Genomic DNA, 14,004 nt, shown 5'->3' with positions numbered 1-14,004 from the left:
AAAACGTTTGGGGAACGTTGGGAAGCAGTGCAAGGCTAGGAAGGCGAGGCACATTTGGAAATCCTGGCATTTGTGTTTGCCAAATGATCCATCTGCACCGCATATTTGCCTAAGATGCTCACGAATGAGGAAATGAAGGTCTGACATTATAAAAGCTTCCCCATCTGCGGAAAAGATTGCCGTTTTACAAAGACGAGTCTGCATGTCTGTTTCACACTCAAACAGCGCAGGCATGCAAGTCCTTCTTGCCGTGTGAAGACACACACGATCCTGTTTGGTGTGAGCACTGTGTAAGCAATGAGATGGCTGACTGTCATTCTCATTGCAGAATTCACATAGTTCTGGTTACATGTGGCAGGGAGGCATTTCAATATCAATACAACCACACGATTCCCAAATGTATTTCATGAATTCTTATAAACAAGGGTGGCGACAGGGCTTTTCAGTGCAATTTCCAATATATAACACTTGTGTTTAATTTCACATCTTAGTTGGTGCATTTACAAAAATGAGGCCATTTCATTTCCATAGGACAGTCCTTGTATGAATAGTTCTCCTGTGCACACTCAAACCAGGTTGAATTAAAACTGAGTTGGAGGTGTGTGTGTGTGTGTGTGTGTGTGTGTGTGCGGCCGGCCTGCAGTTCTGCTAGGACCCATCTGTTGTCCTGCCACACATTTAGATCACTGCACACACACTCTACTGGTACACCAACCCTCCCACACATTACAGAGAGAGAGAGAGAGGAGAGAGAGGAAAGAGAGAAGGAGAGGTGGAGAGTGAGAAAGAGAGAGAGAGAGATGGAGGAAGAGAGGGATAGAGAGGAAGAGGTGGAGAAGAGTCAGAGACATTCTGCCGATCTCACGGAACGTCTCACACCACAGTGGAAGCCAGATGGAACCTGGAGCTGGAACGGAGAACTGGGCTGGAACCGACTGTTCTTTTTGCCGCTTGATAGCATGGTTCTGCAAACAGAGCTGGAAACATGGCGGTGCTGATGTGCGTTCACAAGATGATATTGTTGCCGTGACCCTTCTGAAAACCACACACGCACAAGTGTAGCTGGGCCTAAATAGTCACACCCACATTTACACACTCTGTTCTGCAAATAACACACACATTCACTCACCCACACAGATAAAAACTTCACTCATCTTAATACCAGGGGGCTTCTTTTTATCTTTTCTTTAACAAATTCTTTAACGAAGAACTGAATGTTTTCGAAAATCACAGTGCTCATGTTGACAAGTTCATAATTTAATTCCTTACACAATAACTGTATGGATTAAGGCCACCAAAAGGAAATTAAAAAAAAATAGCGAGTGCACACACACACACACATAAAAACATGCACACTCCACACACGCACACTCACACACACATAAAAACATGCACAATCCACACACACACACACAGTGCAGTGCAGAGCAGTCTTCTCCAGAGATTAGGGTTCCCCCTAATTACCCTGTCGTTTGATAGCGTGCTTGTGCACTGTCAGGCAGGGAGTAATAAATGATCCTCCCTTTTTATGTATATAGGCCAAGGCTGTGTGTGTGTATTTGCAGTGTGCGTGTGTGTGTGTGTGTGTGGCTGAAAGGCAAAAGCATGCTCTGAAGACTAGTTGCACCCTCCAAAAAGACTTTCCATATTTGCAGGGCTTCAACTGACTTAAGAGTACAGGAGAGAGGGCTCTTTCCTGTTAATCCAGCTAACAGATGAATCAGAAACACCTTCTGTAACAAAGGCATTGAGGGTGTGTGCACTGGAATGTCCAATGGCTCAATGGGACAAAGTAATTTGAGATTTATGAAGACTGATTTATGACTTTAGATGAATGCACTGACTGATTGATTTATGATTGCAGATGAGAGTGTTAACGGACTGTTGATGTGAAAGGGTTCAAATATTGCCCTGAGACGATGGGTAAACAGACACCGCTACTCATTAAACAGACACAGACACAGACACACACACACACACACAGCCAAAGTGGTATTTATGAGGGAGCACCTCTGCATTTTGCGGCGAACCACCATTTCAACCTTGGTATGCATTTCTGACAACATTAGTACATTGATTTCAATAAGAGCGCCTCAACTTAAAGCCCAGTCGACATTAATTGCATGTCCAAACTGCGGCGGATGACGCCGGCGATCGATCCACGCTACACCGGCAGCCTACTAATCCATTTTAGTGCGACTAATGGCAGCGTGTGCGTGTGTGTGTATAATCAGGCCATCAAAAAAGCTTAAAGTCAACCGGTGCAGCTGCAGCTGCCGTTAGCTTTCTGCTATGGTTAGCAGAAAGACATAATAACGAGGTCTGCATTAACACCTTCTCGTCTTTGATCTCAGTGTGGGGCTGTCTCTATGCAACCTACACACACACACACAAGCTCAGATAAGGCTGTCTCTATGCAACCTACACACACACACACACACACACACACTCAGATAGGGCTGACTCCAACCAGCCCCTCTCCCCCTCCTCTCTCCTTCTTCCTGTCCATCTTTCCTCCCTTTGCTGGGCGCTGCGTTCTGACACCTCCTCATCTCCTCCTCTAGAGAAATCGATCTGTGCTTCTGACGCGCTCTTCAGCCGTCAGCCTTCTTTCAGAGGCCGTTCCTGTTAATCCAGCTTACCCCCTTCACCCCCCCTCCTTTCCACTCCTCCCTCTTGTCTCCTTTACTTTCCTCCCTCCTCTCTCTCTCTCTCTCTCTCTCCCCCTCTCTCTCACGGCAACAGGGAGAGGGAGAACTTTCACTGACCCCCCTCTTCAACACCTCAATTCTCTCACACTCATTCAGCCTCTCTCTCTCTCGCTCTCCGTTTCTCCATCTCTTTAATCCCCCCGTCCTCCTTCATCCTTTTGTCGTAATGGCTAGAAAGAAGAGGAGTGTGAACATCGCCAAACACCATCTGCAAGACCAGACACTTCACCATCATACATTCTCTCACTCGGTCAGTGGCTTTTTTTTTTTCTCTTGTCCTTTCGACCTCTGTCGGTTTCGTCATCGAGGGAAAGAAGAACAACATTCACCTTTCTGGTTTCCACACCACCACTCTTTCTATCCCTCCCTCCATCCCACCCTCCCTCTCCTCTCTCTCTCTCGACCTCATCTGGTAATGGAGAGAAAGTGAAGAACTTTCTCTAAAAACCTCTACAACACCACCCATTTTTTCCACTCCATCTCACACACACACTCCCTCTCTCTCTCTCAACCTCTCTCATCCTGTAATGGAGCTGAGAGAGAGAGGAAGAGAGAGGAGAGATAGATAGATAGATAGATAGATAGAGAAGAGAGGAGAGATAGATAGAGAAGGGAGATAAAAGAAGAGGAGAGATAGAGAGAAGAGATAAGATAAGAAGAGAAGAGAAGAGAAGAGAAGAGAGGGAGAACTTTCGGCGACCCTCTCTATGGACATCTCCTCCTACGCCTCTCCCACAGCAAAAAAAAAAGGAAGAGAAAAAAAAAACAGAAAAAAAGGAGTTCTGACAAGTCTCTTCTCGACTCGTCCCTGATGCTCCGGCCGGAGTTCATCGGCTGCTATTCCAACCCGCCAGCCCCTTCTCCACTGAAGGACTAAATTTAGAAGGGGGAGAACCCCCCACTAACACACACACACACACACAGCTGCGGTTCATGACTGTCTGTGGAAGGATTTAGAGATGACCTGCTACACTGATTTCCCGGCTGTGTGTGTGTGTGTGAGAGAGAGAAAGGGATGACAGTGTGTAGAGGACAAAAAGGAAAAAGATGACGCGAGTCCCGATTCAGCTTGTTCTAGAAAGAAAAAAGAGGAACAGTTTGATTCATACACACACACAACTGTCATCACAGAGCTCAGCAGTCTTTTTGGACCACTCCATCTGCATGCCTGCATAATGTTGTCATGAGGCACTCACAATGCTGGCCTTCTGTGAGAGTGTGAGAGTGTGTGTGAGAGAGAGAGAGAGAGAGAGAGAGAGAGAGAGAGAGAGAGAGAGAGAGAGAGAGAGATTTAAAAAGAATTAGCCTTGGGCAAAGAGAGCAAGAGGAAGAGACAGGGAGAGAGTGGAGAGTGAGAGAGAAAGAGAGAGAGACAGACAGACAGAGGGAGAGAGAGAAAATCAGACAAACTGAAAGGGAGAAAGACAGAGAAAAATTGTAGGCCTGAAGCTCTGAAGGAGGAACATCCTTTGGCCATTGTTTCTCTCCCTCCTTTCAACTCCTTTTCTTTCCTCTCCCCTCTCTTTATCACCTCTCCTCTTTTTCATTTTGGGTCTGACAGAAGGACCTGCAGCCTCCCACAGGACTGAGACAGCTCCTCTGAACCCCTGGCAACACAACCAGGATCCAAAACCAGCCCACACAACCAGGATCCAAAACCAGCCCACACAACCAGGATCCAAAACCAGCCCACACAACCAGAAGCAGACCAAGCCCACACAATTGGCACCAACACCAGAACAAGTCCACACAACCAGTACTAGCCCACAAGAAACCTGTGAATAGGGGCTATCTGGTATGTGGATCATCTCTTATAGTCTTTTGGATACTCTCGTACTGGATGATTAAACTAGTCTTGAGGAAGAACCACACGACTCAAAACGTCACAAAACAAAATCAAAAACTGTGAATGGGCGCTATCTGGTATGTGGATCTTTTTTGGATACTCTTGTACTGTATCCTGCACCGATCCAATTTTGGCCTGGGAATGTGTGTGGCCTTGCTCTGTGTCTTCAGGGAAAAAGAGTAGAGGGAAAAAAAAGATCCCTGGCCACAAGCAGAACCAAAAGCACACCATCCAGAGCAGAGCGCAGTGGGGCACAACCTACACTGGACACACACACACACACAGATACGAGAAAACCAGAACTCCATGACTGATTAAGTGCCAAGTCAACTGGCGAAAGTAATAGCCAATGTCCAAACTATTCCACACTAACAACAACAACAACAACAACACCACATTACATTTATATAGCGCTTTTCTCGACACTCAAAGTGCGTCACATGGAAGGGGGGACCTCACTAGCAACCACCACCAACGTGTAGCACCCACCTGGGTGATGCACGGCAGCCATTATGCGCCAGAACGCTCACCACACACCAGCTTGATGGGTTCACCTACAAGCAAGTCATCCCAGGTGTAAGTTTAAAGACAACCTGTGCTACATGGCTAGTTGCTCGCATTGCTGTTGGACCAACATGAACGTCTGCTATGCCCATATGCGTGGTGGCCCTATAATCCCTGGGGATCCACATATCGTGCTAGCAGGAGAATGTATCCTGCGTTTTAATTGACCGCAGGTAGTCTTAACGGTGTGTGGGGTGAAACTTTTATTTCACCAGGAATAAGCAACACACGGCGACTGACTCAACAGTCAGTCGGCATTGGCGGTAGTGCTGTTGTGTTGTGAGGTCCGCTAGGCCTGCGGTGGCCTTTAAGAGTCTGTGTCGTGTACCGACGGGCTCGGTGCCGTGTTGCTGTTGGCCCAGCGTGGCTGCGAGTGGGACGCCCAGACGAGACGCGCCCGCTCTGCTGGAACAGATGTGCCGCTGGCATTTTTGGAGGCATTCGTTTCCCCTTCACTGATCAGAGAAGCAAAGAGAGAGAAAGAGAGAGAGAGAGAGGCAGAGAGAGAGAGTTAGAGAGAGAGAGAGAGAGAGAGAGAGAGAGAGAGAGAGAGAGAGAGAGGCAGAGAGAGAGAGTTAGAGAGAGAGGAGAGAGAGAGAGAGAGAGAGAGAGAGAGAGAGAGAGAGAGAGAGAGAGGAGGGGAGAGAGAGAAAAGAGGAGTGGGGGAGAGGAGAGGGGAAGAGGAAGAGAGAGATACTCTGGTACGCCTGTACTGTCACGATCGTCACGACAAACTCGCTGGGCTCTCTACTCCTCCAGGAAATCCAAACCCGTACGCTCGCTGAAAAAAACCCAACTGACCTCAATTTCTATTACTAAACACACATATAGTCTTACACACACACACACACACACACACACAGACACACGATAAAACACACAGCTTTGAGGCTTGTTTGGTATGCCTTTTTTAACTGGTAAAATGTCAGACTGCAACAAAAGTGTTTAATTCAAGTGCAAACTCAGATCAAATGTCTGTATTGTACTGAAAGTGGATTTGACTATAGGATAAAACTGCACTGAAAGAAAAGAACTTAGGACTCATTAAACAGCTTGAGGCTCAACTTCATTTCTCAGACTCATGTTTTTTCGTAGCAAAGTGTTATACAGTAGATGTCAAACAAGTCCTTATACGCCATCAGAATGTACCGCATGTGACCTCGTTGAGGTATTCTATGGAAATTAGGACCCATAATCATAAACGGAATCATAACATGGAAGGATATGACAATAGCATCTGTGTGTGTGAGTGTGTGCATGTGTGTGTGTTTGGGGGGTCCTCTAGGCACCTATTCACTGCTCAATTACTCCAACTCCAACACACACACTGATGCTGGTGTCATTTCTTACCTAGCCTGAGTTTCTAATGAAAAGGAGAGATCTGCACTCTGGCCTTGTTGTAGGTGGGTTCCTCAGGCAAACGACTTGAGCGTGTGTGTGTGTGTGTGTGTGTGTGTGGTAGGATATGACACCAGCAGCATCACTGTGTCTGTGTGCGTCATTCTATTGAGCTGCAGGCACATACAGTCTCTTTCATACATAGACACACACTCTCTCTAATATACACATTCACACCCCCACAGGTTAAAGCTGATGTCTGGGGGGTCCATTTGAGCTGACATGAGGCTCTCAGAGAGAGAGAGAGATAGAGAGAGAGAGCAAGATAGAGAGAGACACACACCAGCAGCCTTGAGGATGACAGGGGAAGTATTTTTATTTGCATTCAGGTACAAGTGTCAACACAGAACAGGTTGGTGTGTGGATGTGTGTGCTTGTGAGTGTCAATATGTGTGTGTGTGTGTGTGTGTGTGTGTATGAGAGACAGGCAGAGAGAGAGAGACAGAGAGAGGGAGAGAAAGTGAGAGAGGGAGAGAGAGAGAGGGAGAGTGTGTGTGTGTGTGGGGTTTACTGGCTGGAAGCTTGTGTACATAAATATACTACACCACTTATGTCCTGACAACGATTTGCTAGTCTGAGGCAGAAATTGATACTTACGCAAACTAGCATTTATTCAGGCCTGGCGAGAGTGAGAGCGCGTGCGCGTGCGCGAGAGAGAGAGAGAGAGAGAGAGAGAGAGAGAGAGAGAGAGAGAGAGAGAGAGAGAGAGAGAGAGAGAGAGAGAGAGAGAGAGAACACAGCCCATTAAAAGAGCCTTTATACTCAGAACTCATAACTTCATAAAACAAGAGGAGCCAAACATGTCAGCCTTGCGTTGACGAGGCCTACAGCACAGCTTCACCACATGGGCTTTGCAGCACGTACAGTACATCAAGGAGAGATTTTTTTTTTTTTTAAATAATAAAAACACTCAATAGTTATACTCGTAGGTGCCAGAACCCGGAGGGCTTTGAAAGCAAAGAGGCCACCCGAGCCTGAAGGTGCTCTTCACGAGCCGTGTTATTCACTCAAAACACACAGCACTGGGTTTTGATGCATGTGTTCCAAGGCAATAAATCACACAGACAACCCTGGCTCGTCTGGAGCTGCCTCTCTGGAAAGAAGAAGAAGAAAAAAGAAGGTAAACGATGCCAGGTCATGGTGTCCTGCTGGAGGTAACGGAGAGAAGGGACGAAGAGCGAGGCGTCTAGAGTGAGACTTGACCATAACGAGGCCCCTGGCTGACTTTTACAGCCTTTCCTAAAGAGGGGACCCTGCAACATGAATACATGTAGCCGAAGAGAGGAGGAGAAGAAGGGGAAAAAAAGAAGACCTCACGTCCTTTTTAGCAGCTGAAAAAAAAAAAATAGCCATGCAGTAAATTCTAGCACCTGTGTGGTCGTGCAAGTGGAATCGGGCCATTTTTAAGCTCTTGAGCAGTTTTCACGAGAAAGAAAACACAAACTGGTTTTCAGAACAGCCTTAGAACTGTTTGCAAGAACGTTAAAAACACAGGTGTGTGTGGCGAACATTTTTCCTAAGGTCCAGGTATGCACCTGAGGAGGGAGACTTTGCACTAATGCATACATTCACAGTATGTACAGTGCTGGCCAAAAGTATTGGCACCCATGCTAAAGTTGACTGAAAAGAGGAATATAAAATCATCTTTTGGAAATTGATCTTAATGCCTTAAGTGAAAAATGAGGAAATATCTAACCTTTAAGGACACCAATTTTCTTAGTGAATGAAAAATGTATCATAAATAAATAAATGTTCTTCCTTAAAATACAGGGGTCATAAGTATTGGCACCCCTATGTTAAATTCCCATAGAGACAGGCAGATTTTTATTTTTAAAGGCCAGTTATTTCATGGATCCAGAATACTGTGCATCTTGATAAAGTTACCTTGGCCTTCGGAATTAAAATAGCCCCACATCATCACATACCCTTCACCATACCTAGATATTGGCATGAGTGTTATTTCAGTTAGCCTATTAGCTGGTTTGATTTGCATTGAGCTCAATGAGCATGATTGATTGTGCACCACCAATTTTTACTGTGACATATGGGTTATTGGCGAAACAAAAAAAAAAAAAAAAAAAGTTGCACTGCCATGAAGAGGGAGTTCTTAGAGTGGACTCCTCTAAACATTAATGTCAAATGGCTCTTAGTTTGCATTTATGGTCCCAGGGAGTGAGATTAGTAGTTTCTAGTATTTGTCTCCCCTACATAGTAGTATGTATTGTTTATTGTAACTGTTGTCACTAAGGTATCCTCTGCATTGTAGCTTGAATGTTATGCCTCCTTTTGTAAGTCGCCTTGGAGAATGTTTACTCATTGCACGGCTTTGTACTTAATGCCGTCCGTTACAAATGCAGGCCTTGTGTGCAGTCAAGATCACATGGACGCAGTTAGCATACTCATCGATGATCAGAAGCTTTCTCCCACGCCACACTTAATCAGTTGCACACACTTTCTGATGTGGACACACACACACACACACACACACACGACACTAAGACTACAGTATGACGTCATCCTTAGGGTCACCAGCGTGCCAAATGGGGGCTGCATTCACTGAGGTTGCAGGAGCTGAACTGACATAAGAAAGGTCATGGAACAAAAGCTAGTGGATAGAAAAAAAGCTTGACCATTACGGACAAAAAAAACACAGGAAGAATCCTGACCCGCTCTTTTTTTCTATCTCTCTCTCACACACACACACGCATGCATGCACACACACACACACACACCCTTTGATCTGAGACCCTCCCTCTCTTCCTCTAGAGTTCAATGAGCCAGTCTGTCTCTGTCGTCTCCCTCGGCAATGTGCTCCCAATTATGGCTTTATCTGAGCGCATTAGGGAGCATGACACCAGCCCGGCCCAACCCAGGCCAAGCCAAACCCAACACACACACACACTGCACTCACAAATGCATACACACGCACACGGCCTGCAAAGCACTGCACTGGCCTCCAACACATCGCCACAGTCATAAAACATTCATCTTCCAGATCGCCACAGTGGCAGAGACACATAGCACGTTTCCCGTGTCCATACATCATGGAGGGGGCCAAGGCTGCTTAATTGAGATAAGGGAGGCATCTGGATTCATAGCAGCTGAAAAAAATATGTGAAAAACGTGTGTGTGTGTGTGTATACAATGTGAATGCTTGTGTGTGTTAGAGCGATGTGAATGCTTGCTTGTGTGTGTGTGTGTTCATGTGTCTTGGTAATATCTAAGGTTGTCTATGTACACTATATGTGTGTGACTTCTACACTTAATCAATATATTCCAAATTCTACCACTGCACTGCAATCCTCACCAGTCCATCTGTGTATTGTATGGCAACCAAAGAGCGGAATCTGACAAGCAAACAGTGGAATCTGTCAAGCAAAGAGTGGAATCTGAGAAAACGGAACGGCTTCTCAAAGTGACACCGGGGGGGCCAAGAAAAACGGCCATCGGCAGAGGACTGGTGATGAGCGGGTGATTCATGCGTGCCGCAGATGAGCAGTGCATGATGGGTAGGAAGGGTGGGGGTAAGAGAAGGTGGGGTGAGGTGGTGGGGATGGGGGTGGGTGGGCTTTAGGGGAGAAGGAAAGGTCAGGGTAATAAACATAATCTGGTGGCAGCTCCAGTTAAGATTCATCATTAGAGGGAGGGAGAGAGAGAGAGAGAGAGATGGAGACAGACGGAAAGAGAAAAGAAGAGAGAGGGGTGGAGACAGAGAAAGAGAGCGAGAGAGAGAGAGAGAGATTAAGTAGGACATGATGGGGGCAGTGAGAGAGAGGGAAAGAGAGAGGGAGAGAGAGGAGGGGAGAGAGGAGGGGAGAAACCTGATAAGGGAGATATGACATGTTGCAGTGTGTGAGACAAGAGAAGTCATGATGTCAGTGATCAGAGGCCATCTTAGAGACACCACGCCACACACACACACACACACACACTTCTCCACCCATTCCCATGGGCTTGGATGGAGCGCGTGGTTACGTCTGGCAAAAAGACATTTGTCTTGCACACTGTCACTCCCACTCCATCCCAGCCTGTTTCTCTGTCTCTCTCTCTGTCTCTTTTTGCACTTAATTCACATGTTCCTGTTTGTCATCATCATGTTTTTGATCACAGACTTTCATTCTTCCTCCATTCTCTCCCTCTCCTTCCCTTTTCCCCAGAATCACTATTTTCCCCATCTCCGTTTTCCTCCGTTTTTTTCTTCTTATTATTATAAAATTCCCTCTCCTTTAATCAACTTCCTCTTTTCTTGCCTTTTCCAAACCCAATCTCTATCTAGCTCATTGCACTGGTATGTTTCTCTTCCTCTCCCTCCAATTCTTTCCATCCCACTCATCTTTCACATCCTGGTCTCTAGCTCTTTTTCTTTCATTCTCTTTTCTCTCCCTCTCTCTTTCTTTCATTCTCTTTCTCTCCCTCTCTCTTTCTCTGTGTCCCCCCATGTCCCTCTTTATTTCTCTTTCACCTGTGTGTGTGCGTGTGTGTGTGTGTGAATGACACTTTCATTCTCTCCCTCCTATAACCCACAAATGTGTCACTCCTCCAATCTCTCTGTGTATGTGTGTTTGTGCACAGTGCATATCTATATATATATGTGTGTATGTGCATTAGTGTTAGTGTATGTATCTGTGTGTGTGTGTGTATCTGTGTTGTGATCCTGTCGCTGGTTCAACTCCTGATGAAATCCTGCCGCCTCTGATGACAGAGCCCCTGATTAAGCCATCGCATACTAATGAGCTCAGGGTGTCTGCCAGCTGCCTCATCCGCCTCGCCTTCCTGCCACACACACACACACACACACACACACACACACACACACACACACACAAATACAAACACATACACACACACAAACACACTCTAGTGTGTGATCTCAGACAAATGCAGAACAGTCTCACATAATCATAGACCATAGCCTAATTTCTACCCATCTGCTTTGTTTTTTGCCTCTTACACACACACAGACACAGAAAGAGAAAAAGACTCCACACAGACTATTTTGTTTTTGTTCCGGGAAACAGATCAACGCTCCCTCGTCCCTGATCACCTTCAGATGAGGAAAATGGAGCTTCTCAAAACTGCTGATGCTCTGCATAATGCCTTTGTGTGTGTGAGTGCATGTGTGTGTGTAATTGGGGGTGGGGGGGTCTGGTCTAGACTCCACACTCACCCCTTAAAAAATGAACTCTTAAAACCACATCACCTGGGGATGACAGAGGCTCATTTCCTGCCCCCGCCACCCCCTCCCCATCCACCTCCATCCCCCTCACTCCACTCCATACGACTCCATAAGGGCGAGTGGAGTGGAGAGGCGAGGCGAGGCACGGCTCACAGCAGTGCGTTGTGCTTACTGCCAAATGCCAGTGCCACGGGCGGACAGGCGGGCGGGTAGCTGCCAAAGGTGCCCGGAAGATGGATGACGAGAGAGGGGTGTTGATTAAACGCTACCCCCAACCCTGCCCCCCCCCCCAACCCACACACACACACACACACACACACACACACACACACAGCCCCCTACTGAGGTCAACGGTACTCTCCGACCTGTCAGAGCTCAAAGACAAATGTGCCATCTATTTTCTCTCTCTCTCAGGTCAGAGCAGACAGGATATGACAGAATCAACTCACTCCAGTTTTGTTTAGTTTTTTTTTAGACTACTTTATGACTGAAAATGAGCTGTACTCTCCTGATGTCTGTGGGAACGATGATGCAGAGGCTGACTTAACATGCTGGAAATGTGTGTGTGTGTGTGTGTGTGTGTGTGTGTGTGTGTGTGTATGTGAGCAAGGAGGAAACTTGTGAGTGGCAGTCCACTCAGCACTCTGGAACGCAGTGGAGGGGAAACCTGATCTGCCTGAACACCCTAACACACAAACTTCGAATACCTTCAATGTGACTACCTAAAACATCTCTGTTCAAACATGCGAGAGATTGTGGGGCACTCTATCTTTAAGCTATGAAATCTGGTCTGCCAAACAGAGTCAATACTTCCTCAAAGTGAAATGTGTTTGGGTTACGACGTTTCTGATGCGAATTTAACTCTAACTCACAACTCACCGCCAATTTTAAAATAACCCGAGGTACAACAAGAAGCTAGTGGCGATGACTTCTTTGAAAGGGTGTCACATTTACACGTCCAAGGTTAAGTGTTTTACTATTTCCTCGCGTGCATAGACTGACAGGCGTGCAGATCATCATTTACGGGGGTTACATTTCCCCGTTTCAAAATAACAACACGATTAGGCTACTTTCATTTTCAGAGCTAACCTAGCAGGGCATACGAGGACCATCTTTCTTCTTGCTTTAATTGAATTGTACAAGGCCACGATGCGATTTTCCGGATTCCCCGAACCTTGTTCATGAACCACCCGATGGGGGGGAAAAAAACATACAACAGGCCCAATTGCGACGTCAAATGAAATATTTCCCAAGCCTACTGAAAAACACAAACATGCTGTTAGCGCTACACGGGCAGGTAAACAACGGGGCTAGGCTACTCACCGTGTTGACGTCCCCTTCCTCACATCACACATCATGCATTTGAACGCCTCGGCGGTGTTCTTGAATGTGCAGACGCTACAATCCCAATAGCCTTCGTCGGTCGAGGGCTTCGGTTGCCGCTTCGGCCTTAAAAACAAAGCCAACACAGAGGAAGCACAACATTTACATCAGAAACTGTCGCTATTGGTTGCGCGGATCTCTGCTATAGTTTATATACGGCCGCAGCGGGTTCCTAACGTCTCAAATGTGATCGCTTTTATGAGCTCGTTGATATGACAGTGTAATATAACAGCGCCGTCCGCCATGGCTGCTATTCCGTTGCGGCTACCTCATTCACACACACACACACACACATACACACACAGAGAGAGAGAGAGACACATACACACACACACACACACACATACATACACACACACACACTGAGCTTGGAGGGTGTTCCAATTAGCCTACCGTGATGTAGCCTACTCTTCCCTTCATCAATACAGGCTATTCAAAGACAAGAGTAAAGTTTTACCTGGTGGGACTCTTCTTGTCTCCCATGCTGCCCCAACTTACTTCTCTCTGTCGTAATATGAACAGTATCTATTTTTTAAAAAGCGCGATGCCCCCGTATTGCACGGCTTCCAGCTGTCGTGGAAACTCCAGTTCGCAAATGGCCACGTGACCATGTCTGTCCAATCAATTTCGGCATAATTTCGCCAAGAGGACGGGGTCGGTAGGTTCGCTCAAAACATTCCTGGCAACATAAATACGTCTAATCTCTCTTATCCGTCAAAATCAGGAGTGACAACGCCGTCGACCGGTAGTCTATTTAACTTACCTAACCCCAACGACGTGCTCAAACAAAGCTCAGACGTTCAGACAAAAACATTATCATCAATTGATTTACGGTTCAGTATAAACGAGTGACACACGACCACCCTCGGACAACAGCCATTCATTATGCACGAAGAATACGCTTTAAATAATTCTCGTGCTGATAC

General features: G+C 46.4%; 1 protein-coding gene across 5 annotated transcripts in view; it reads right to left on the bottom strand.

Annotated features, from left to right (window-relative positions):
* yaf2 (YY1 associated factor 2) overlaps positions 1–14,004 on the bottom strand; it is a 22,301-nt gene extending 8,297 nt beyond the window's left edge. For 2 of the 5 annotated variants that reach the window (XM_042078745.1, XM_042078744.1), the window contains exons 1-2: positions 13,536–13,819; positions 13,019–13,144 (exon numbers count right to left, since the gene is read on the bottom strand). In XM_042078745.1, coding sequence (XP_041934679.1) covers positions 13,019–13,144; positions 13,536–13,561 — 152 coding nt within the window. In that variant the 5' untranslated portion in view covers positions 13,562–13,819. The other 3 variants (XM_042078747.1, XM_042078746.1, XM_042078748.1) reach the window with 3 other exon arrangements.

This window comes from Alosa sapidissima, chromosome 22 (assembly GCF_018492685.1).
Source record: "Alosa sapidissima isolate fAloSap1 chromosome 22, fAloSap1.pri, whole genome shotgun sequence".
Taxonomy (NCBI): Eukaryota; Metazoa; Chordata; class Actinopteri; order Clupeiformes; family Clupeidae; genus Alosa; species Alosa sapidissima.
This window is presented reverse-complemented; position numbering and strand designations above follow the sequence as displayed.